The sequence below is a fragment of the Nipponia nippon genome, unplaced genomic scaffold (assembly GCF_047370975.1).
Source record: "Nipponia nippon isolate SJK-2023a ecotype South Korea unplaced genomic scaffold, ASM4737097v1 scaffold_11, whole genome shotgun sequence".
NCBI classification, from domain to species: Eukaryota; Metazoa; Chordata; class Aves; order Pelecaniformes; family Threskiornithidae; genus Nipponia; species Nipponia nippon.
In genome coordinates this window covers 2,924,153-2,952,098 of record NW_028262302.1, presented here as the reverse complement: position 1 = coordinate 2,952,098, position 27,946 = coordinate 2,924,153, and the positions used below count along the sequence as shown (strand labels likewise).

The following is a 27,946-nucleotide window of genomic DNA, read 5'->3' as shown; positions in this document are numbered from 1 at the left end:
CACTTAGATGCGCTCTACTAATGTCTACTCATGGTAGACAAGCACCTCACAAAGACCTTGATAAAACCTTCCCTCTGTTAATACTTAAGGAAAGGAAAGCCCAGTGATTCAAACACACATCTGGAACCAGCTCATCATCCTTTAAAGCTAAATCTCACCTCTGGAGATGGAAATACTTTCTTTGTCAAAAGACATCTTTAAATATGACATCCATTTTTTCACATACATGTGATGTCAGAGTAAGGACATGCATTACCAGAGGCTATAAAAACCTGCAAGCATGAAAAATCTGTGAATTTCACCTTTCAGATGTCTCTGTGTTCTTCAAAACTTAAACTTCCATTAGAAAGAAATTTCTAAATTATTTCTTTTGTTCTCTGTGTAAATCACTATGCCAATTTATTATGGGGCTGAAACCACAGCATGGGCAGAAGTGCTCCCTCCACCTCGTCTCTCTTAATGAGATATTACATTTGAAGCCTTAAAATTATTGCTTAAACCCAAATTTTGAGAAGACGGTTACGTAGGAAAACATCTTAATTTAGTTTGTGCACTTAGATATTTATTTAGCTGTCTTACAAACAACTCACACATACATTTATCCCCCTTTACAGAAACAACTGTGATTCACAAGGATATACATATTTGTTTTGGTCTCTCAGAGATGTTATTTTATACTTCCAAAATCAACACCTAAATCTTTAAAACACAATTAATTTGAACTGCTAAAATTGGCTGAAGAAATACCTTACACACTATATCCATGTTCTTACAGTTTTCTTTTGAAGAGTTGTGTGCTCCTTCACTCACAGATACATGGATATGCACCTCAAAGCCTGACTGTGACACTAGTGGGACAAGTGTTTTAACACTCCACAAGGTAAAGGGTTCCTATATGGTTTCAGATGACTTCTAAGCTAAGACCGAACATTTGGAAACAGGCTTTCCTCTGGACTTTTCAAAGAAAACAGAGTCCACTGTCACATCTGGAGTTCACAAAGTGATATCCTAAAGGTTCTCCTTTTCTGACATCAAAATATATCCATGCCTATCAACCTAAACTTCAGTATAGGTTTCTTTACCAGATTTCTTTCCTCCCTGTACCCCACTGTAGTCACTACAACATTTCTATTTGCTTATGTTTTCTCATGGTCAGAAGCCATTTATTTCTGGGATTCCACAGCCCCATCCTCATTGAGACCAAAGCCTACTCTCCCAGTTTTCAGGAAAGCTTTAGGAAAATACATCACTTGCCTATACTTATTCAGCAGCAGCTGGGATCAGAGAGGTCCAGTCAGGCCTTGTGTTGGCAGTTCCAGTAATACTTGCATATCCCATTCTCAGACTTACTGCATTCCTATAAACACTGCAGTATTCTTAACAGGAGGTCCCATGGAGCATGACATTTTGGTGTTGAAAAGGAGTGAGCCGCTACAGCTGCAATATGTTGGATCATCCCATATGTGCAGCAAGTTTGATGTGTCTCACATGCATCCAACTCACTGTACACACACATATCAATTCTCCATCATGTGTATAGTTAGCTTAACACACAGAGGACACATTGGACTTGCAGCACGAGCCATGTAAAGTAGTTTGCACATGCCCAGCGGCCACTCTGTGGGATTCCCGCATGTCTGAAAACCTGATCAATCATGCCTCAGATAATGAAGTTGCGAAAAGTAAAGTTTGTAGATGTATGCTCCTGTTGTATCTATATTAGATTTAGTATCTCTTTTCATCTATAAAATAACCATCATATCTTTTCCCTTGTTAACAACACCCATCTCCAACTTCGTAAGTATCACCTACCTTTTCTCTCGGAGAGCATAACAGAATAACATGTCTACTTACAGTAATTGTTCTCAACTCTTATTTGATTCAGAAGTTTGCTGCTTCAGCTTTAGCCTCAAAAAAGTGCTTGTATGCTGAAAAACCTGTTTGTTTGGGTTTTTTTCTAACTATAGTAGTCCGTCTAATAAAAGATATTGCTTCTACACACAAACCTTGTCCTACTATATCAAGTCTGCACCAGAACAAAGGAAACTGGTACTTAGTGCAGCTGTCAGTGAGTCATTCTGAACCATGGTGGATTAAAAAAAAAAGAGACTAGGCAGTAATCTATGACTCCTGAGAAACAGCTTTGTAAGTAAAATGCAGTCAGTCTTAATTCAGTTATGCACTGAATGCTACCTGAACCGCTGTTAAGAGTTGTGGTCTTGAGCACCCATTCAAAGAATACGAGTATGATTTCAAGGAAGGTGAACATTATTCCTAACACATACATAGTTTCAAGGTCAATAGCCTCTTTTCCATCTACAAGTACATTTCAAATCCCCTCAAATACACCTGCAAAAGACAGTCTGAAAATGGAAATGGTATTTACATTTAAACAGCATATTTGGTCTCAGGACGTATTTTATTCTTAAAAAGTCAATACTAGTTTTTGGAGACACTCTAGGCTTTTCCCATCTTTCTTCTGATATCACTCTCTCCAAATAACAAGATTCAAAAGCTATTTTGCTGCTTAAAACAGTCAGAGGCAGAATTTAGGCTAATCCTAAGGGGGTTAAAAAAAGGATCCTTATGAGACTGCAAACTCATTGGGTGCTTAAAGACAAGCATCACATGAGAAACACCCTGGCTTGGCAGGCTCAGCTCACAGCTCTTGCTCAATCCCTAAAATGACCTGAGCAGAGTATTATTTATTGCATATGAGGAATACTGAGACCAGCAGCAAGCACAATAGCCACAGTCACTTTCATTCAAGTACACCACAGGGAACAGCTGCTCTTCTGTGTAAAACTTAGTGTTTTGCAAAACGCAAAAAGCTGCTTGTTCCTCAACCTCAGGAGCATAACCTCTTATCTCCCACTTATCTCCCACTTGCCTCTCACTAAACTAAAGGGAAGGGAATGCGGACAGCTTTCTAACTCTCCAAAAGAGTGAAGACAAAACAAGAACCTGACAATGCCCATGTTACATCTATCATATGAAGCTCCCTGATCTGGACGTGGCTAGGTTAGGGTTATCTAAAGAATAAACTATAACTTCTCTGTGGAAGTAAAGGAAGACTGTTGTACGATAAACAATTCCTAAAGCTGCCATTTTAAAAACAAAACAAAAAAAGCATTTTCAAGAGTGTACAATAGGTTGTTTTTCAAGAATTATCAAATCTTAATAGCCTGGGAAATGAACAGCGGACCAGAGGTTACTCAAGAATAATTAATAAAAATGTATTTGCTGTCAACATGTTTAGATCCTTTAGATTAACATTATTAGACCATCAATTTATGGCTGATTTTTCATTCTGTTACATAACAGCATTTCCATTTTATTATTTGGGGTAATAGATTAGCAGTTATTGTTTAGTATGGCATAGCACAGTGTCCTGCACTGCGTATGGACACATACATATCTTTATCACCATGATGGCTCTCACATCAGAATTCTGAGGTCCAGTCTTTCATTGGCATCCACTGTGGTAGTAAAAGTTGCATGATCAAGACTCTCCATTCAAAAGCATATTTGTATTGTAAAATATGTTCTCTTGCCTTCCTTTCCTGTGTTGTGATTTTTTTATTAATTGCAATGGATTAGCAAGCTGGTTTTCTCTAAATAAAAGATGTTGTAGAGCTGACACTCCTGAAATCAGCCTTGTAATATAAACTCAAGAAATATTGTGTTGAGTCATTACACATTATAATTTTTCATTTATTTTGCTTTATACAACTGCAAAGGATTCCGTTTCCATAATCAGCCCCCACAATAAGAGCTCCAAACATTGTCCTATTAAATAGTATCCTTTAAATATATGCAGCGTTAGTAATTCAACATGCCAGGTTTTATTTTAATACCTTTGAACTCTTTTCCTTTTTGAGACATCTTATTAACAACTCAATCTATCAACACCGCATTATTTTTTCATAATGCAAAACTTACAAGCATTTGAAGAAGATCAACATTAAAAAAATGGAAAAAGAAGAAACTAAATGAAATCACCACACTGCAACCTGAAAAAGTAGCCATAAAAATTGGTTTTATAACACAATACTTTTTGAAGTAACTGGCACAAAGACTGTTCTAGTGCAGATTGCTGCAAGAGCGCTCTTGGCAAGAACATCATAAGCACTAGCAAAACTTTAATATGCTCAAACAGCCAAATACAAACTGACACCAGGAACCCATGTGTGGCAACAAACAAGAAAAAATAAACTATCTCAATTTAATACAAACCTACATACAAAGGGATCAATTTTTACAATTCGTGGTTTAGCATACAATACAGCTGTCCTCAGAGTGAATATAGAGTAGCTATACATAAGAAATTAGAATTATCAATTCGGGGGAATTTCTCAAGAGTCCTTTTGATATGTAATACAGCAAATATAATGACTAAGAAACCAGGCTTCAATGCATTAAATGAGATCAGGTTGAGATCTATTTAGAAAAGACAGGTTTAAGCTGGAAAAAGAATCTCTTTGATATGACCTCCAGAGCAGACCATTTGCAGAAGGATTCAAGATGAGCAGATTTACCCTTGCATATCTGCTTGCTTCACAGCTGCTTTTAAATATAAACTCTAAAATATCTAATATTGAGTTATTGCAGAATTAAGTCTATATAGTAAAAAAGATTAAGAACCTGGGATTTTCTTACACTTCTAGCAAATGTAATGGGTTTTGTGTGTTGAATTTGGAGGAATAAATGAAACATGGTTAATTTAAAATCTAGCTAATGTAACTAACTTATTTCTAAATGATCTATTATAGAATCTGGCTACTGCTGGTCTAAGCTAGGAATCTGGAATGCCTCAGAATTTTTGGTAGTCTGCATCCCTGATTTATGGCCACTACTTATTTAACCCTGAAACTCAAAAGATAGCTCCACTTTAACAGATTTTCCACTGCAAATCCCTTGGTGTTCAAATGTGTTGCATTTTTTTTTTCCTCACGGAATGTTTGAAGTCCCCTTTAAAAATAATGCCTTGAGGATATTTTTTCCTTAATACTATTTAAAGAAAGTTGAAAGCATTTAGCTATTGAAGTGTGCAGGGTTCTAATAAAGGAATTGTCATCCCTGCCCATGAGCAAACACTCTCAGAGCTCACTATTCCAGAATTCTGGTGCTCCTGCCAGCAGTAAAAATTAAACCTGAAAAAAGACTTTTGTTGCATCAGTTCCAATGCAATTTATCAGAGTATTGGGGGGTGGTGGAAACTGGCTACATCATTCTGCAACAGAAAGGGTGGAAAGGTTTTTTAAAAAAAGTTACCCTGAATCTGTATGTCAGGGCAACCAAATCTTGTTGCACTAAAGACAACCAATAATAAGTATTCTTCAGATGTAGTGTCTTTATTTCTATCTTTGGAGGGAGAAATAAAGGTTTTTTGTTTTGGTTTGGGTTTTCCTACTGTTTTATTTGATGTAGTTCTTAGCAGTCCAACTATTACCTTAGGTGATTCTCTGCACAGTGAGCAAGGACTAGATAAAACAAAATATCTGATATTAATGCATTTTTCCCCCACACAGAGAAAAAATGTAGAAAGTGCTGTTGTCTGTAAAGACAGAAATGGATTCTCCAACTTAGCCTTGATTAATGTTTGTGCTCTACTCAAGTTCTCCACCTGGGGTTGCAACCCCAGAATTCGTTCTGAAGTTAGTCAAGAAAAGTCATATTCACTCTTCCTTGTTTTGTGGCTAAATGGGTGGAAAGATCTGAGTTTTGCTCATAGTAAAGCAGGGACACACTATGAAAAAGGCAGAGAACTACCATTTGAATTTCATTAATACCAAGGTTCCTCTGCTTGTGCTAGTGGTGTCTGGTACAGGCTCTTACACAGAGAAGCAACCATTTTGTTTATTTTAATGCTTGCATGGTTTCTCCTAGTGTGGCCCAGTTTCCACTGGCTGTATACAAACACATGAGTTGTACTGAAAGATCTTGGACAACAGAATGTGTGAGCTTTCCTGCAGAACGCCACAACTGTGACAAAAACAAAGGTGGAGATGGGCAAAAAGCTTAATTTCCCGTAATCATTAATATGTTTTCATATATGACACTTATATGAATCTAAACTACAAATTTTCAATTTAGAAGGGGAAAACATACAGCAAAGTATATCAGCTGATTTTATGAAAAATACAAGTGCGAATTGCGAAAAAGCTGCTGCAGGTGGCTAGTAATACCTCCACGTCCCGATGATGAAAAGGAATGATCATATGATGGGAGGCAAGAGGCTTCTGGCACGTCTGCCGACATCTAGTCTCAGTAGTTCCCTGAATGCGCTCAGTGTTATATTTGAGCAGTTTTAAATAGGTTTCACATGGTCCTGATAAAGAAGTAGTTGGCATTCAAACTGTAAGCCCCAAACCCTGAAGTGGCTTTACAGAGACTCTGGCTGTAGGAGAAGGCTATGGCACACCATGACAGCCCTTCCAGAGAAGCAACTGTGTGTCCTTAAGAGCAGCTGCAGCAGGTCAAACCAAAGGCCTGCCAAGGTCAGCATCCTAGATTGCGTCACTCAGGCTGACTAAGGGACAGCATCAGACTAGGCAAGCATCGAATGACATTTCCCTTGTGTATTTTCCCAGGAATTCCTGAGGTAAAGGCATGTTGTTTAGTAAGCTTTTGGCATTCACAGTGCCCTGTGGCAATGAGTTTCACTGTTGGAACTCTGGAATCGTTAAGTACCTCCTTTTGGTTGTTCTGAATTTGCCATTTACTACTCTAATTTTGTTCTCCACCCTACATATTGAGATACTGCAGAAAGTTATACCCCCTTCACCTTCTCTATACATCAATGTTTTCTATCATGTGTCTCCATAGTCATCTTTCTTCCAAGCTGAAACTCCTAGGTATATTTCAGCCGTTCCACACTGTTCATCAATGTTGTCACTTTCTTGCTGTTCTACTATCTTCAGTTTGAGATGAGGTGGCATAGAAATTGCACAAGTATTCAAGATAAAGGAAAAGCATTGATTTATGCAGCAGTATAATGACATTTTCTGTTTCATTTTTCATTTCTTTCCTACTAATTTTTTAGCACTCTGCTTTCTGACCACTACTGAGCACCGAGCTGTTCCTTTCATAAACTGCCCATTACAACTCCAAGGTATCTTCTCCGAGCAGTAACAGCAGGTTCAGAGCTCTTCATTGTATATATACAGACAGGATTGTTGTTGTTTCCCAGGTGTATTACTTTACATTTACCTGAACTGAATTTTATCTGCTATTTTATCACCCCTTTGCACAGAACCATGAAGTTACTGTTAAACTTACATTTTTACAATCCAATAAGCGCTGTAACTTTCCTGTTCACCTTGGTTTCCATTTAATTTAAGAATATGTTGAGAACCAAAGACCACATGAACAGCAATCTCTGTGAAAAAGCAGCAGTGACCACTTAAATTGAGAAAACTGACCATTCTTGTCTTTTGTTTTTTTAAAGCACTTATCCATGAGAAGATCCTCCCCCTCCACTGGCAGCTTAATTTCTTTCAGCCTTTTGTTCAGGGGCCGTGCTGGTTCCCATGCTGGAAATGCAGCTACTCCGTATCAAATGGAAACCCCCTGTAGACACCTTAGCTAGTTCCCTAAGAAAGCTTCGCAAAAGTCTTTGACTTTCCCTTGGCATATTGTATTTACTCAGATGTCTAGCAATTCTATTTTTATTTTAGTTTCAGTAGAAGTGTTCTAGGTTATGAGCTCCCTTGTGCTAAGACACAAGGAAGGTGTTGCCTACTGTTTACACTAAGCACTGTAAATTAACGTATATGAAAGGAACATGTCTACTAGGAGATGCCCTTCCTGAAACAAATATCTGTCTGACTTTCTGCAAAAAATGACAATGAGTATATGGGCTTATTTTGCACAATTCTGTGAAATGCAATGAAACTGATAAATTAGTAGAGACATACAAACTCTGTTCAGTGGCAGTGATAGCAATAGGTCATAAATGTTTGGATCTCAGGCTTGATCTCCTTTCCATAGACATGTGGCCTGTAAGCCTCCAGTGCCATCCTAAGCCTCTCCTGAAACTTTTGAAGAATGTGAAAATATATACTTTCAATCAAATCAAATTTGCCCAGAAATATTCAGTGATGAAATCTGTTTCATGGCAAATCACCCCAATTTTGCAAAAGATTTGTGACCCAAAATCAAGTTAATTTTGTGGAGAGGAGGGTGTTTGTGGGTATTTCAAGAAACTGTACTTTCATTACTAGCTGAACTCCACCCAAACAAGGTATGTGATTTCTCTTTGAAGAAAAAACTTTTATTCCACTTGGAGATGGATGGTCTTTGCAAAGCTCTGACCTTCTCCTTGACAGCTACAAATGGACTACTATTTATGATTTGTTTCTATAATCCACTTAATGTAGCAAGCTAGATTATGGATAGCAATTTATTTGTAAAAATCATAATAAAACAGCATTGTTTTAAATGCCAGATGTGGATAAATGGGGAGCAAGAACTGATGAGACAAGATTCGTGTTCTTGAATCTATACTGAAGAATTATGGCAGCCTCTTGCTTTATCTGCACTTGGAATCAATTTAGTAATTTTTAATTCACTGATTTTCTCTTGTTTGCTTAACATTTATTAATTGATTGTTATACTCATGCAATTAATTCAAAAGTTGGCAAGTTTAACATGCAGAGATTAATTTTCTTTTACTAACCCACCACCTAGAATATGTTCTTTTCTGAAAAACAGGTTACCAAGAAATTACCTCCACATCAATCATATTTATAAATGAGATACAGTAGAGGTGTTGCATGCCATCTGTCAATCCACACTGAACCTTTCCCTATATTTGACCAAGTTTTTCTACGTAATTTAATAAAATAACAAGAAAAATTAGGACAGCTCTGTCTTTCACTCACTGCAGTCCTAATCAAAAGTCAGTTTGAACACCTAGGACTTATCTTCTGCAAGGCTGGGAATCTCTCCTTTAAGAGCATGATGCATTTCATGTCCTGTTGAAATAAATGGTAAGCTTGCCCCATCATCCAGTGGTCAAAGGACCTGTACCTTCACAACAACCGTCAGGTTGCTCAGCTGTCAAGTGTTTCTCATCTGGAATGAGAGCCATTCATTTGCCCTTCATGTCACACTCATTTACAATGGCTGAAATGTTTATTCAGAAGGGGAGTAGAGATAATGAGCAAGGTTTCTTTGCTCTTGGTTACCAGGGGCTATTCACAAGACTTCAGGCTCACTCACTGTGTTCCTCATTGCAACACAAAACAGCAGATAGTGAGAGAAAAAATAGTGTTCCCAACTCTCATTATTTTATTATGACTTTCACCATATTTGGTGTTTAACTGCCAGCCTCAGTCTCTGTGTCTTTTTTCCTCTGTGTGTCACTCAGGCTGCTGCTGTAAACTGGACAAATTGACAAAACAGACTTTTTTATAGAGAGAGGCAATGAGTTTCTTTGTGGCCTGTACAAGGCTAGAATGGACCCAAGTATTTTGCTCTCAAAATAAGGATGCAATATCTGTCACAGACAATACAGAGGTTCGGATAAATCTGCAGAGTTAGGTACAAGAAGACATACAGAATTAATTCAGCACTCAATGCAGACTGTAAGATACATGAGTGTGCAAGCTGTGATGCATGGAAGTGCTGCAGGGCTTCTAGGAACCCAACCCAGACATTTATTTATTTTTGCACAGAGAATAAAACATGGCCTTGTTTCTCTCTCCTGTAATGTTGGGAAAACTATGTAGAAGAAAACTTCAGTCTTTTCAGCATTTGAGTTAAAATCTAAAGTTAATTCTTCACGTAACAACTAAGGGTAGAACATATATGCACATTCATATATCCTTTAATCACATGACCAGGCCACTGATTTAGTGGGACTAGGTCCATCGTCTATTTGCAAAATAAGAGTCTAAATGATCTTGACGTCCACTGATAAAATTGTGAGAAATGTATACAATATTTAACAAATCAAGATCAGTGGGTTCCTACAGAATGTAATAGAAATCTACAGAACTAATGTGAAAAGCCTTAGAACAGTATCTTTTTGATGGATTTTAAAACCATCCTATGGAAATCTTTAGCAAGCACATAAATTCTCCGTTAAAATCTATGGGATATTTAAAGATCATATAATTCTTGTTAATCTGGTAGAACTCTTCAGTAAAGAAAGGGAAATAGGCTAGGAACATATGTAAATTTTGGAGACTTTTATATATTTTGACCTGGTGAATCATTAGTAGTCCACTGCACATCGATCTACACCCCTATGAAATCCAGTGATGCCTGGTATTGCTTAGACCATGTAAAATGGCTCAGGATTTGGCTCATTATCCTGTTTAAGTCACTTCTATTATAATTTCTCCCGTTTTGTCATCCACTTACGCTGAGCATCTTCCTTAAATCTCAGGTGAAATCCACAGGACACTTTGTACAAACATGTGCTTCGAATAATTGACTGTCTGGTTTAGCTGCTAAATTTAAAGCAAGCTAGGGCTATGGCACTGTATATTTTATTGGATATATTTTCTGGCTTTGTGGGGTATTGGCTGCATGATCTGATAAAAACTGAGGCTAAATGAACTCTACAATTTGTATTCCTACAGCCACAAGTTTATTGGCTTGTTTTTTTTTTTTTCCTTGGCTCTGTCTGTAAGGTTCATTACTTACAGTTACTGCAGAATCAATTTGAAATGGCCAAAATCAGTGATGGAATTTATAGCACAATAAACGTACTGCCATACAAGTGCTGTTACACATGAAAGGGCCTCGGAATATTCTTTTCAGCAATCCTTCTACATAGCAGAGTGTTCTGTTTTTATCAATTTAACGGAATCATCACAGGCATATTCTGAGAGGTGTAATCCTGACAGCTACACAGCAGATTTTCTCTGAGGCAGATATTTTTACAGGAAAACAATATTATTGATAAAATCTTAGCATATCAGAACACAGAAAAGAAACCAAACACATCTTTTTCATTCTCCACATCAGGCATCTGCAGTTTCATTGCACAAAAAAAAAACCCTGAACCAGAAAGATTTTATGAAGAAAGCATTCTAACACTCCACGAGATATATATTAATTAGTTATCAGTTTAGCAACCCTGAAATCTAGAGTAAGAGCACATGGTGGGCACTACAGTGCGTGGAAAATGTGGAGGGCACTTAAAGCTAAAACATAACGTATAGCATCAGTAGTTGCCTGTTTATAAAGTTCATAAAGATTTACATTTCTACTTAGTCTATTTTTCTTTCCAAGTGTCTCTATTATAGACATCTCATATTTTACACCATTTTGAAGCACAGAAAGTTTTAACTTTAGCATGATGCATTGTGAAAAAAACACAGAAAAGACAGATGGCAGGCTGTCCTCCCCAAAACTCAATTTCATAATATGCATGTGATTGCTAATAGGCAGGCACTAAAAAACAATTTTCCTTGATGAAGAAGAGCTGATAAATTGTCAACATAAACTTCGTCTGTGGTTGCTCCAGTGATCTAAAGCTCTTCTGTTAGTTTTGTATCATTGATGTCTGCATCTTACAACCATATCAAAATTTATGAATGCATATGACTATAAAGTGACTGAAAACAACCCATAATGCATGTTTGTGTATTGTGAATCAGCTCCTTGCTTCCTCAGGAAAAACTGTGTCCAGTGCCCCATTCCTAACCCTGGGCATGTGACTGTGGGAGAGCCGACTGGGATCAGTGATGCCCTGTGAGCTAATTAAAACAGGGGTCTGCATTTAGGTATCTCTTAAACACAATGCTAGGTCTAGTGGTGAACCTAGCTAACCAACATAGTCTTTGTAACAATACAACAATGTGAAGGATCACAAGAACTGAAAGCAGTGGATTGGTTAGGAAAAACTTATACATTTCTGAGCGCTTGAGCAGGGAGAAATGAATGAAAAGGCTAATAAGGTAATGATTTTCAAGAAGAGAAATGTTTATCTAATATTTCAGAGAAAAAACATGCCTGGCCCTTCCAAAATATGTCAAAAGTGAAAGGGCTTATTGAGTTCACATGAAATAAAATTAAGCATTCAGTTCACTCATGCACAAAATCTTGGGGAAAATGCCCAAACTCTTTGTACATAGAATGAGACCCATTTACATTGAAAATGCAGAGTTCATTTCAGATTTAAACATTTCACTGTAACTGGTAACTACTAATTTTGATTTTTTTAAAGGCTTATAACTATTAAATATTTGCACGCCTGTAAGAATTCAGATCTTATTCTGAGAATAACTGAGAAGCAGTAACTCAACAGCAGATGAGCTGTGACTGCTCTGTTATAAATGTATTTGCCTGGACCAAATAACATGATGATCCCACCACATATTTAACTGCAAAAGTTTCTTAAGTTTGATTGTGAAAAGACTCTGAAACATTTTGATCAGGCTCTTCTTGTTATACAGAGGAGAGACTACATGCAAGTATGTGACCAATTCTGTAAAGTGAAGCCATGGGAAGAATCCATATTTCTTGAACTTTCTTTTAATTAGAGCAATACTGCCAATTTTAAAGGCACTGAACTTGCACCCTGTTGCTCTAATTGTTTGCAGTCTATATTACTCTTCATATGTCCCCTAAATGAAAAAAAAAAAAAAAAAAAAAAAAAAAAAAGAACAGCAGTAGGCCAAGAACAGATCTCAAATTTAGGAAATATTGCCAAATGTAGGCAGATACACTCTTGTCCAAGGATATCTTGATAGAGTCACTAATGTGCTATATTGTTTGGTTTAGGATGGAAAAATATACAAAGACTAGAATTATAACTTAATATGTCTGTACAAAGGAAAGGGGAATGGGAGCTTCTAATATGCTATCACAAACAAAAGTGGAAAACATATTGTTTACGACTGATGAAACAGACCTTGGCTGTGTCCTTTTAATGGCAAGCAATTCACACAGCAATGTGCACAAGAAGTTCAGAAAGAATAAAATACGCATCCATAAAAGTGAAATAAAACTTGTAACACTCTTCGGGCTAACCTCTTCAGAGCTCAGACCTCTTTATGCAATCTGTATGGATTCCCAGTAAAGGCTCCAGTATGAAGTTTGTAAGAAAATTACCACTTCTTGTAGTACACTTAGTGTTTTCATTTGTTTTGGGGTCTTTTGAACGCATTTTAAATAATGAAGAAAATTAACATAATTGTGCTCTTTCAACCTTATTCTCAGATACTGATTATTTTCCTTTAAGCAGGCACAAAAGTCTTGATTCTAAGGAGGGACAGCCAAAAAACATAGCAGTAACAATTAAAATTTCTTATTTCATACTGGTTATAGATGCATTAAGGTATATGAGCTCCAGGGTCAGTATAAGCCTTGCTCAGCTTTCTTTAAAAGCATTGGGAGTAATAAAGACTTCTATTTTATCTTCAGTGAAATAATACTGCTGAAATATCACCTCATTTTTGATGTCAGCAGTGATTTCTTTTTACCTCCATGATGTCAAATGGGAATTATTATTATTAGAACGACAGCTTCCTAATGATGCTGTAAAAAGGAGAAACTGAAACTCTTCCCACCAAACATCTATATCCTGCCTTCTCCATAGGGTAAAGCAGATGGGCTCAACCAAACACCATTCTTCAGCTAGTACCAGTGCATTACACAGACAAATCGAGGCATGCTTAAACATTTAGAAACAGAAGCATAATGGCTTATTTGATTATATAATGCTGTATATGCACTCCGGACAATAGAGAAAAAGGACATTTATACTATTGGAACTCTTTCTGGGAAACATGGCCTGAAACACTCATGATCAATTTCTGTTCTAGAAGGTAAAAACAGCAAATCAGTGTTCAGATCACTATCCCAAAGTCATTGCACCAGGTTAAGTCAACAGCTACAGGGAATGAAAGCCTCATGTGATGGCCCTTTTTTGACTACTGGCTTCATGTATGGCATACTGGTGATGGACACATCACTGAAATGCTCTGTGCCTTTGTTCTCCCATTCTGTCAAATGAGCAGGTATAGAGGAACCTTGCTTCATTTGACAGCAAATTATACTAAAAAATTTGGCTTTTGAGTAAATGATGGGCTTTGAACCTTATGCAACCACCTATTCATGTAGAAAGTCAGTGAAGAGCAGCTGCAAAGTGGTACTATCTGTGTGAGCAAATGGGGCATTTTGATTTGCCAATGCATTCACTTTGGTCCAAATATAAAGAGCTACAGCGCATAATGATTCCCCACCATTTTTACATGTGCTTCTTACATGTATTGCTTCACATTAGTTGATAAAGCCTGGAGGTCTTTAAGGTGGAGAAATCTACGGTGGATATGAAAAAATATTAATCAAATCGGAAAAAAAAGTTCTGTCTAGAAAACTTGTTTGTTGTGAAATGAGACAGGCAAAGTCTGCAAGGAGCCAAGCCAACTGCCAGCCCAGGATGTGGATGCCACCAGCCCTGCTCCTCTCCCACACTAAGGTGGCAGGAACAGCAGCCTCAGGGAGCTTCCCTGGGCTAAATCCAAGGGGCAGGAAAATGTGTTTTTCTGCTGGTACATTGCTTCTTTTGCTTTCTGAGGAAAAGAGTAGCTCTCCTACAGCCAGTGGTAGCCCAGTTGAGAGCAGGAGTTCATCTTTTTCTGGGTTTTCTGTGAAGGTTCTGCTAAACTTCACACTATCTGATCTGAGTACTTTTTTATTTGGGATCTCGTTTTGCCTATTCAGGGCAACCATCAAAACAAAGGAAGTACCAGCCTGAGAAAATGAAGTGTGATGTGCTGGAACACAGAGATGATTTGACAATATTCATGTGCTAGGAAGAAAGACTGAGGATGAAGTGCAGCATGTAATCGCAGTTGGCTCTGACACAAACAGCCGTTGTTATCTTTGGCAAGTTACTTGATCTCTTGGTATGTCAGCACTTTCCAGCCTCAGAGAAGGGTTGCAGAAGTACATTCATTAATGTAAGTGACATTATAAGCAACAGGAAAAAAACAATAAAACATAATGCTTTGCACAGGTTAGAACCTGCACAAAAAGTAAAAGAAAGTTTAAAAACCATGTGGGAATTACGGGTTAAAAAATAAATGAGAAGTAAAGATGCTTTTCCAAGTTCATGATGAAGTGAAATCATAATTCAGTGTTTGTCTTATTGTTGCACAATGCAAATAAATTAATGCAGTTATTATATCACTAAGAAGATATGACGAGTAGGGAGCAGGAAAAAAAAGGAACTTTTAAAAGGATTCAGCTTTAACAGGACAAAGAAACAGCCTGATCCTTATGAATTGTGGGCAGCTAACATTTCAGCATGTATTGAATACAAGAATTAATGATGAAGGAAAAATTGCAGGGAAGTAATTCATAATGACAATATTTAAATAGCATTTTAAAAATTTCCAGCTGTTTGTAAAAGATTTTCTCTACTGTTTTTTAAATTTCAAAGAACATGTGATTGTAAAAATTTATTAATGAGACCCAGCTTGTGCAGCTGGTATATAAAATGTGCTGTACAACCTTAGCTATTCAAGGGAACATGCATAGTGGCCTTTCCGTTGTGGAGTGAATGTGGAGACGGGTGACAACCCACATCTTTACCTCCTTGGGTGTAACATCTATGCTTTTTCCTGGTGTCTGTGTTACTTACACACGAATGATGATACATCCAAAAGGAACTTCTGCCTGCCCACTAATACAGCCTGTGACAGATCACAGTGTAATGAAAGTAATGTCTGAGTGTAGGTTCCGTATTTGTGGAACAACTTTATTCCTAGAAGATACTTTTGTTTAGAATTTTCATGCAATTCTTCAAGAAAATATTTACTTGCAGAGGCAATAGTGAAAAATACTCTCTTGCAAAAAGGTGGTCTTCTCCCTCTAGTTAACCCATCACAGTTCTACAAAAGCTAAATACACAGATGGGTTTGCATAAGATGTCAGGATTATAGTCTTATGACTATCAATTCAAGACTTATATTTCCTATTGAACAGCTATTGATCTCATTTCACCAGATCAAGACCATGTGCAACAATGAGAAACAAATCTTAGTTCTGAATTTCAGTGACTGTCTCACACCCAGTAAAGTTTTACCAGTTGAAAGATGACACTGCTTCTGCAAGCATCTGCTGAAGAGCAGGAAGATGTACTCATCTACATTAGCTTAATATTAGTTACGTTTTTTCAATGTATGAGCTTATTTTCTTTTCTAAGCATACTTTGGACAAAAACTTGGAACTGTTGGAAGTGGTAGAGATAATTAAAAAAGCTATTAGTGTCTGCATTTGCACATCTAATACAGTGTTTACATTATGAAAAGGAGGTGGGCCAAAATATCCACTGACAGCAGTTACAAAACAGCCAAGTGGAGCAGGGGTGTTGGCAGCAGCATCTCTCTGTCCTAGAGCAAATTCTGGCTGGTGATTCTTCACAGAGCACTGTGTGGTTTTCTTCGCTCCTACATAAGGCATATTCCCAATCATTAACAATAAGCAGTGGTGGACAACATTGGTGGATAACTTAAGAAAAGTCTGTGGACTGAAGACCTCTCTTTTTCAGTAGGCATTGCCACCTGGGAGCACGATACCTTTCTCGCAGCATGTAATAGGAGGTATTTTCTGGTTCCCACTCTGGTGAGATCTCATTGCTCTCATCCCACTCACTGATCTCTGTTTATTAACACTACAAGGGGTGTCACACTGCACTATTAGTTCACACATCTAGATAATTAGTGCTACTTATGGAAGTTCAACAAACATTTTGTATCTCTATGACTCAATAAAACTTGGTTCTTGAAAGAATACCACAGTTGGCTTGGAGCTGATCTTTGTCCATTTTGAATATTTTATTATGTATCAGAGTAAATCTTGGTCCCATAGTTTTCTTCCACTATTCTATCCACTGACTTTTAAGAAAGGTAGCTTCAGAATTAGACTACCTAAAGATCAGAATCAAAGGCAATTGCTGCTAATTTGGTGGTAATAATATCTTTTCATATCACTTATTCTTTGATAACAGAATTTATGAAAATAGAACATCTCCCAGAAAGTAATCTGCATTTGCTCAATTTTATGTTTTCTTGCCTTTCAGAATCCAGTTTGTGATTTCCCATTTACGCAGTTTGGAACACACTGCAACAAAATCACAACTCTGAAGCCATATGAACATTTAAGACAATATTTGAGGAGAAACACATCCTGATACAGGTGTCAGGAATACTACAGCTGCAGTCATCATAAGGAACGATCAAAGCTTGAATCTTTCTTTTAAAGAAGACTGCTATTAAAAAGGCCTTTTATATAATACTAACTGGTTAGTTTCATTAGTGCTACTGCAATAATGAATGCCTAACATATATTCATGTCTCCAGATGGTAGAACAGTGCTATAAATCCCATTTAAAAGATGCTCAGCCCTGAAAATGTTTTTTGAGAACACTGCTGCTGAACACTCTAAAAAAACTGGTTAATGTATTTAGATGCTGAGTGTGAACGAAGCTTTTCCAGACAGCTCTCCTAATAGAATCTCACAGCTCTATAGCAAGGCATAAAATGAACTCTAGTCTTCTTAATTCTGTTGCAAACCATCTTTTCTTGAACCGTATCTTTATATCTACAAGTAGATACTTCATAAGACTCAGACTGGCCCATTAGTATTTTGTTCTTTTATAAGTAATGCTGCATCTTTACTAGCTAAGAGACTTCCTTTTGACTAAAAGGTCATCGATTTACATGGGTGAATTCTCGATCAGTTCTTTCTCTCTGACAAATTACCTTTAAGTCTTCCCAGTGCTGAAAAGTCTGGGGAATGCATGTGCTGACATTTAGAAAACTCTTCACATAATGCTTCCTGATGTTGGTTTCTTATTCCTTCTTCACTCAATTAAGGAGGTGTGGCAGTAGCCATGTGATGAAATACTAAATTCTGCAGTTTTCTTTCTTCCTTCAGAGAAAGGTCAGGATACCTTTCTGGGACAGAGTAAAATGCTTGACAGAAAAGATTGCAAGGGGGAAAATATTAGAAGAGGAGAAAAGAATTTAGGCCAAGCTGGAAAGTGGGATATGTGAATTCCCTCAGGCAGAGGAGGGAATTAAATCTGACTCTAACATAGCCCACATCTGAGAAATGTACTAATAATTAGACTATTATGCAAAAAAACAGCTACCTTCTCTTTCTTCCTCCTTCCTATTCCCCTGAAATGGAAGGTGGTCTTCTGCTGTGTTCTTAACAAGACCATGATATATTGGGTCCTTAAAGTGATTTTGGAATAGGGACATCTTGTTTTTGAATTCCAGGTGAATCTTTCACTTAGATGGGAAACAATAATTTCAATTTTGGATTGAATGAAGTGAACGGTGTCAAAAGGCAAGTACCATGGCATAATTTTGTCTCTGTAACAGAGTATTTGGCTCTCTTGCCATCTTGGATTAATGAATCTAAATTCTGCCAAACCCTGCACTTACTTCAAGTGCACAACTCAGATTTACAAATCTTGCCCAAATGTTCAAGTTCTTCTAAAAAAAGAAATAATAAAACATATTAATTTTAAATTGTGAATAAAGGCAGGAGTAGTGTGAAAAAGGCTGATGAATGGTGATGGACATAAAATTTCAACAAGAAATTTAGATTTCCATCTTTAAAATTGGCATTCAAAGAATTCTAACTTTATGATTTTAAATACAAAATCTGAGAGCACAGTTTCAGAAAATGTTTAATTTTAAACAAGTTGGTAGAAAGATACCATTGCACAAAACAAAAAGATGAATTAATGTAGACTACAAAGACTGATTTGTAAAAACACTTTTATGGAGTTTTAAACATTATTTCCAATATTTTGATACACAGCAACTGATGTGTTAGGCATAGCTAACCAAATTTGAACCCTCCGTTACTGAAATGATTACATGTGCAACAAAACATCAAAATTTCCAAACTAACTTGCTAAACCAAATATTTATATAGCAATTTACTTATTTTTATGCAGTATGTCCACTGGTACTTCAGATTATGCTGTTAGGTTTAACAGTCCTCTGTGATTTAATAAATAATGAAGATAACTTTGCTCCCTTCATTGCAATTTGGTCAATTTGTTTAGGCTTGCTTACTTTCCACAATTCTCTTGCATGTGAAGAACACCAGAGAGAAAAACAGGTGTAAATACCTGCTCTTGGCATTGATGAGAGCTGTGATTCTGTAAAGCAGCAATGCAGGGCTTACACTTGTATCCAGTGCTAACACTTCTGTGCCATATTAAAAGACTTCAGAACTTCTGAAAGTCATATACAAATAGCTGAAACAAAGTCCATTTCATTCATCTCCAAAGACTATGTATGTGCTTTTCCATAATCCCAAGGCACTTCTCAAAGACACCAAGGCCTCACTTCAAGGCAGAAGTACTTAGTAACCTAGCAAACATTTCTTTTCTCAGTAACACAGGCTCAGAAGTCTAAGGTTGTAAGATTTTGCTCAGCTCATGATAGCTGCTATATTTATTTCAAGTCACTGAAGAGTCTCCAGTAGACTCATTACCTTGTGACCTGAATGACTTTGATGTTTTAATGACATGGAGACTGTTTCTTGTTGACACTGAATGGGCCAAAGCAGGCATCTAGGTAGCACAGCAGATAGAACGTACCATTCCAAGTAGGAAGGTACAGCCTGAAGGATTTTTAAGATACCCTTAACTCTGCTCTGGTTGATTGCCAGCCTCTTGAGAGAGGGAGGGGCAACAGGTGTTGGTTTTACCAAATTCAGAGATTGCCACAGTGATAGTAAAAGTACAAGGGAATCTCCTCATGTTTGCTTATCCACCTCTGTAATAGCTTATCATGAGAGGGCTACTCCATAAAACAGTAGGGGAATATGTATGGATAAATACTAACACATCTGATGAGCTGATGAACTGGCAACTACTGGCTCTGATGATGTTTGTTGCTTTGACTACTTCTTCATCCCATTAATTACCCTTTTTTCAAGCGACCAGTATCAGGCCCTAAAGGTTTGAACAAAGAAAATCCTAGCACAATCTGACATGAAAGTAAACATGACAAAACAATAATAGGATACTACAGGGTAGTAGGAAATGTATCACTGGACTTGAACAAAGTAGTTTTCAATTAAAATTAGCTTTGATATGTCTGAGAGAGTAGGAAAATAGAAACACTGAAGGTGGGATAACTGTTGAGTGGACAGAATTGTGACCCTCAAATGGAGGAAAACAAATGGAAAAGGAGGTAAAATTGAGACAGCAAAAACCCAAATGAAATACAAAATATATCTTTTATTGATGAAAAAAAATGAAAAAAGGAAGATGTGATACATTTTCAGCAGAGAAAAACAATAAGTCTCTGTATCACGTATCTTAGACAACGGCTGTAATGGTAATACCTGCTAAGTCTTGCAGTGAATGGAATTATTTTTTTTCTTTTTATTTGTTTTCAATGTTTTTTATCAGCTGACTACATTTTATTTGACTTTTTTTATAAGATTGTAGATTTACTCACTGAAAACTGAATAGTTCCCTAGCACTGTATGTAAACTCTTTTCCTACAAGCTCTGAGCCCAAGAATATTATGAATAGGGAAAATCAGATTCAAGGAGGGTGCTGGGAAACAATGAAAGGGAAGGAGAGAGGTAGGATGAATCATGTAACCACCTTCCCATTTCAGACTTTTAAGGTAATACCATTCATGGCAAAAAGGCCATTACCTCCATCTTTAGGTATAATTCACGACTAATTAAATCAGTCCAGGAAGGGACTATAAACACAGTTCATCTCATGTCAGTAATGTTTGGAACAGGGTCTCTTTGAGGTATACATATGTGTAAGTCTACCAGTGTGCGTTTTGTTCCAACACTTCTTTTGACAGAAAATTAGTCCTGACTAGATCAACCCAAATGATTAATCAATCTCATTCTCTGACTCTTTTCAATTTTATGTGATTTTCCTGAGGCAGGGATCACTCATTCTGAAAATTGGCTAAGCATCTTGTGGACCACCTCAATCATTTGCTATCTAAAGATACCTTCTAAAGAATTCATCAGCAGTCTGCAAAGCAGGGAAAATATGGAGATGTGGTTCTGAGCTCAGTAAGATTTTGGAACAAGACACAACCACTTCACAAAGATGAAAAATTTTGTCACAGCTGGAGGATTGAATCCATGGGGAGCTGCGTACCTTTGACAGAGCTAAAACCTGACTCACGCAAGATATGGAGTTCCCAGCACACTGCTCCTGATGAATGTTTGTATGCTGATTCAGGAGGGTTACCCACCCACAATGACACAAGAGCTCAAGGGAAGCTGTTAGCCAGGAGCCCTTGCTTTTTGAAGAGGGAAAATTCAGTACTCTGTTGTATCGTGAAGGTATGAGACAGTGGCTCCTGAGTCAGCCTGCTCCACCAGAATTTCCCACTGGAACTCTGCTGCACATGACCCCAGCTGGCATAGTGGTTCCTGAGTAAGTGCTGGAGGTCTTCCAGGGACTTCTGACGAAGAACTTAGGCAGCTATTCCCATGAGCATTGTCAGTATTATGTAACTATTCATCCCTTTGATAGTTTCTTATAGCTGTACATCCATAAGTCTCTTGGATCTTTCATAATTTTAATAAAATGTATACCTGAACAAATTCAAGAAGCCTTAAGTTTGTTCTGGCACTGGACTTTTAGAAATCAATGAATAAAGTGGCAACATTCCTAAAACAGTGAATGACATTCACTATAGCAGTTGAGTTTTATTATGCTTGTCTAATACACCAACTGAGAATGACGTTTAAACAAAGCAGTTCCTAACACTCGGTTAAAAAGACATTCACGTGATCCAACTCTTCTAAAATGAATATACAATTTTTCTGGAGCTCACTGAGGCTGTGAATAATTACCCTTCCATAGAACACAGAGTGCCAATAACTGTGCTTTTGAAAAACTGTTAAAGTACAATTCCTATGACTGGACACAGCTGAATTCAGCCAAACACGGTCAGTTACAAAATCCTTGAAAACATCAAAAAGCAGAGGAACTATGCCTCTACATTTACACCTGCCTAGGACTTGCACATTGTTTATGCAATTTTACTCATGCTGACTTGCTGATGCCTCATGGAAAAATTTGGAAAAGACCAAATGTTTTATTTACAGCCAGTTTTGGCAACCATCACACTTTTTCTTTTTATCCATTCTTTGTTTCTAGGAAAAGCTGGCTAGAAAATGATATCTGATCTTTCAAAATTCATTCTGCTCTACCTGTGACATCTCAGTTATGGACTTTAGTGTTTCCATGAGGCATCAGCAGGTCTAAAAGAGAAATGAAATTGTACTTATATGATAGACATTACTGTGTCTTTCTTTTGAGTAAAGGGTCTACTGTGAATTTCAAAAACTGTATTGTAATGAGTAAAAAACCCACCTTGTGAAGCCAGCCCATTCTAAATATGTCCTGTTCTGGTGCTGGACTAACATTAGATTGTCAGGAGCCCAAGAGGAGAGAATGACAAAGTCACTTGCATGTCTTGCTTTTGTACTCACCTACACCTGGCAGAAAATGTCAGACTACAAAATCCACAGACGAATTCTCTAATTTTTCCCATTACTATTGCAGCAAAAATATCTAGCAAAACAAATTCTCTACCAATCTAACTTTGGCCTAGCCTGGACAGACCATGCCTAATCATGAAAATTAGTATAACTTCAATGACCTGCCCATTCATTCATTCACTTGCCTTCCTCCTCCTGAGACTGCCAGTACAATTCCTGGTCTTGATACCTTCTGAGACTTGCAAACAGGTCAGCATGAACAAGTACGGAGTGCATTCTTTCAGGTGTTGACAATTAAGCAGCACAGAGATCAAAACTTGTGGTGCCTTAAGGAACCACTGATTTGGACCTTAACTTCCATTAGCAACTACGTTAATCATCTTGACCCAGAAACCATCCAACAGGACTCCCAGTCATTTGCTTGCAAAGAAGACATTTCTACCCAATTTTTACTGCTCAGGTAGACTACCTCGATACTAAATTCACAGAGAATTTTTTGGGAAAAGTGACTTGGGGAATTTTACTTCAAAGCTCCTCTAAATCTTCCTCTGAAAAAAATGCTTGTGAAAGTTTTTAAATGAACACTGACAAGGAACTTCTTTAAATACACACACATTCTCAGACTTACTTTCTTGCACCACTCTTTTATCTTGTATAATACTTAATGGATGACATATTTCATTCCACAAGCTGACAATGTTAAAAATGTGCTATTCCTTCTAGTTTTAGTATACTGCAAAGGCACTGATAGCTACAGGCACTATAAGCGATATATGACTGAAGAAAAATGAGATTACTGTTGATAAGGAACAAGAGACTTTCATATCTTAAAAGAGTCTGAAATCCAGCAAATATGATCCCCAGCAGCAGATGCCCCTCAGACAGACAATGAAAGAAAAATGGTGGAAAAGTACTCGTTGTGGCTTGTTGTTTCCTTCAGCCAGAATGGCAGTGAAATTAAATAGCTCTAGCATACTGTCTGCATGAAGAAATCCTACCTCTCTGGGAAAAACATAACCCAAAGATGACTAACAGTTCAACACAATGAGTAGTAATTTTCCACTATGGAAAAAGTGATGTTACTGTGACTCACCTTCTTTGGTAAAATATACCTTTACTCCAAAAGTGTTGCTCTTTTGAAGGCTATCATGCTGGTATCATCAATGTTTATTGTAATAACGATCAATTTAATGGAGGTGTAGTACCAAAGCCAAACCTCAGGCTGGAAATATTGTATTAAGGATTCTTTAACAAAAGGAATGAAACATATGCAAATGTGAAATAGCTCCTTTCTCTGTCTATTAATGTGTCCCTGGAACATGAATGAACATAATTTAAAGATGTCAATATTTCATGCTACAGTGCAACCCTTACCTTGTATCCTGATGATTTGATGTGCACTCCTCGCTTGGTCAGTGTAGATTTCATTCGGATGAAAAAAGATCGCTCTAGAGTGTTGTCAGTGGTTAGTAAACTGGGGCTTGTAGATTCCACTAGGGAATAGAAAAAATACATATACACATAATTTAGATTTTATACATCCCCTCTAAGCTATTTTTCAGGTGCAATCCTTGAACACACTAAAAATAAATGACTGATGGATGCTAAGAGTGTTGTAATCAATTTACCTCGTTTAGAAAACGTTTACTTAGCAAAAAAATTTGAAAAATATATGTATACTCAGTAAGTCTCATTTTCAAGCTATTTTTCCCATAGAATTTTTAGCAGAGATTTGTCTCATTAACTCTTTCTTGCACAATTTTGTTACAAAAGGAGTTATTTTGCTAGGGTATAGCATTGTTTTAAAAACTGTGGAGTTCTTCAGTATTTTGTGAAAGGTAAAGTCTCACCGAGGAAGCAATTCTGTCTGCTGAAAGAGGCTGCAAATTCTGCAGGCTTTCCTCCCCTAGTCTCCACTCCTCGTTTGCAGTGACACTTAGGGTGAGTCACTGCTGGTTTTGAGTGCCATAGTTTCCTCATTACTGAGGGTTAATTATTATCAATAAAGCACTGAGAAGCCTGAAGGCAAAAATGCTCAAGCAAATGACATGTATTATTGTTATTGTCATCATCATCATCATTGCTAATTATCGGTGATGAATCGGTCACTAATGAAATGTCTTTGTAGTCCAACTGAAGAGATATTTCCCACTTGAAACTATAGGTCTCACCTGTGCTTCTCACTCCATCAACTGCAACCATTTAAAATAGTAAATAAATACTCTTAGTATAAGCCATGATAAAATAGTAGGTACAACCCTAGTCAGCACTGAGATATTCTTTATACAATCTTAATTATTGCTATTTTTAGCCCTGATAACCAACCTCTCTGCAAAATATTGTTCATGGGAAAATTCTGAAGTAGCTTACAATAAGCAAGCATTATTGGAGATTAGTTAACTTTCAGTTTCAATGAGTAATTAACACTGAATATTTTATTTTGAAAAAGTTTTTGAAAAGTTATTTTGAAATTATTCTGCTATTGTTTTCGAGAACCGACCAAACTACTAGTAGAAAGTATTCAAGTATTTAAAAAGCATTTGTTATGCAGTCAACAGAAACACAAAAACTTGTTTGTGAGCTAAGGATTATATAGAATTGTCCTTGATTTAATGTGGTCACGTTGTCTTGTGTTTGTGACATTTCAAGTCTATTGTGATGAAATAACTGACAACAGTGACCCTTTCTTTAGTGTTTCTCTTAAGATTTTTTTGTTTTAGAGAGCATGAATTCGATGTCATTTTAAATGTACAGCTCTTTATCACTCGAGGGAAAAGCAGAGCCATGTTATATTTAGTACTTTCATTTCTTCTGATTAAATATGAATTACTATGAAATTTTTCTCATCATCTAACACGCCATAATACGCCAACAGCTTTTTAATACACTATATAAGCACAAACTTCTGCTCTAAGAGTTTAATTTGCCCCTCTAATCCAATCACATCAACCTTATTTCTCTTATCAGAGATTCCCATTTTGAATTAAATGAGCTCATTAGTTTTAATCAAAAGCAGAGAGATCAAAACTTAAACGTAAATGCTTTAGATCAGAACTGTCAGTCAGCCGTGCAGTTCTATTTTACTAAAACACAAGATCAGAGACCCTTAGAACCAATTTTTTCTCGTAAGGGATGCCAAGAGCTTGAAGATGCTATATTCTTTTTTTTTTTTGCTCCCAAGGACAGATTATACATTTAAGGTTAGACTTAATTTAGAGTATTTTTTTTCATCCTGGTGGAAATGGGAAAGTACGCCATTCTGCTGTTGTCTCTTTCACATTTATTGGTGCTGGTCCTTGGAGACCTGAACAAATGTGAAGCCATCGCAATCCATGCAACAAACCTGTCCTCAAAAAATTCAGCTCTGCTCAGCAATATCATCGAAGAAATAAAACTCTGAAAGGAAAGATACGTGTTTCAGGGTACAGGATAGTGGAACCCTGAAAGAGCAACCAGGGTCACTGTGATAGCAGCAGTACTGGTAAGATGAGGATCATAATTAATTTTTATTTTTATTGTACAGTACTCTACAGCGCAGTAGTTAAAGAGTACATTAAGAAACCACAGCATGGGTGCTTCCTGCTGTGTGAAGAAATGCTAAAATCAGCTTAACAAGTGTAGTTGTTGTAGCCCAGCACATTATGCTCTAGCACAGGCAATAAGTACAATATGTCCTCGTGTGTTCTAATGGTAATTACCTAAACACACAGAAGTAATGTTAATTAAACACACAATATCTCACGCTCAAAAAATGATCGGGCTGTAATACATATGTACCATTCCCAAGCAACTGAAATGAAAATTTCTCTTTCATACACAGTTTTATGAAAGAAAGGAAAACATCTGACATCTAGTACAGCGTACTTGGCATTGACATTTTCTGGGCTCATGTCACCTTATGTCATACGCTTAACATTATTTTGCTGTTACTATAATATGTACAAACCTACACATCTCTGTAAGTGAATGTTATAAAATGCCTGTAATTTATCCAACAGACTGGAACAGTGTCTGTCATATAAATATGTATTCTGAAGTGTTTGATTTTCTTTAACAAAAAGTACCTGAGAGTGTATGTGTGAGATGGGATTAGTTACCTAAAAGTCCAGAACAGCTTATGAACAGCTTTCTGAATTTCTCTCAAGAGAGAACCATTATGGCTGGTAGTACGAATCTGCATTCAGAGTTGCACTCACCCATGGTAGATGCAGTAACAATGCTGACGGGGATTATGCATGCAGGATTTTAAAAATAGGATGTTTACAGAATGCATCCACTGATGTCAGTGAGATTTGCACAGGAATATATGGAATATGGTCCATTATGAGTTCTCAGGACTTGATTTTAAATGCCCATCACTCAGCTTTTTCCATTTTTTTCCAATTATGTCAAAGGAAGCTAGGAATCTGAGGAACATCAAAATGAAACTCTGTAGCAATTCATTTTTTCAAGAGGTTTTTTTTTGGTGTTTTTTAAATTTGTAGTCTAAGACCTTTAAAAAAGCCTGAAATAAGCAAGGTCCCCTTTGCTTGATACTCTCGTAACTAAAGATGTCTTTTACACTGAAAAATAGTGCTCCTGGGCTGAATTTACAGAGTCTAAACCTACTGTTGAGTTATAAACCTCTGAAACTGTGAGTTTAGAATGCTAATAATATGAGAAAAGTCAATGCCCATTGCATGTGAATGAAAGCACTATACACTGTCAGGCTTAGAAGTATAAAAAGTAAGTCTGGATTGTCTTTGAAAAACGGGTAACAGTGTATTCTGTTGGGAAAGCACTCGTCTTTGTGTGTCCTTAAATATCTTTGGCAATAAACCTCTTCTCTTTCCACTCGCAAAGCTGCTAATGCAGGATGAGATTTCTGGACACAAGGAATGCCCTGTTCGTTTCAAAGGGCATGAAGCTGCACCTCACTATAGCTGTACGAAAGTGTCATTAACGTTAAAACGTTAACTAAGAGCCACAGAGGCAAATGGGGAGATAGCATGAACTAGCGGCCAGTTCCCAAAATGGTTTAGTTATCTCCTCCTAAGCATTTCTTTGTGAACAAGCCTTGTAGTTCTGATCCTTCAATGGGCTTTGCCTGGGGAATAATCTTAGGCCCAGACCCCACAAACCAGTCATGCACTGTTTAACTTTATCTGCTGGAAGAGCTCTTCTGATGTTTGTGGAATGTGTACTGATAAACATGCACATAACTGGAGGACTGAGGTCCATGGCTCTGATCCTGCAGTGATCTGCACATGTACTCTGCACCTGTGTGCAGCCTGCCTACCTTAATGCTATAGAGCAAAACAATGTAAAATAATGCAAATAATTGCTATTATACAGCAGTAGGACAAGTACTATCCCTATGGCTGATTCACAAGCACATTCAAATTCAAATAAACAATTTGTCCCCCAGGAAAAAAGAAGTTCCAAATTTGATTTATGTCTTAAATAACAAAATGCTGCC

The 27,946-nt window shown here is 37.1% G+C and overlaps 1 protein-coding gene across 5 annotated transcripts in view; it reads right to left on the bottom strand.

Annotated features, from left to right (window-relative positions):
* NPAS3 (neuronal PAS domain protein 3) overlaps positions 1-27,946 on the bottom strand; it is a 626,508-nt gene that overhangs the window by 36,620 nt on the left and 561,942 nt on the right. For all 5 annotated transcript variants that reach the window (XM_087747153.1, XM_087747150.1, XM_087747154.1 and 2 more), the window contains one exon: positions 23,863-23,981. In XM_087747153.1, the coding sequence (XP_087603279.1) occupies positions 23,863-23,981 (119 nt within the window). The remainder of the gene's footprint in view (positions 1-23,862; positions 23,982-27,946) is intronic.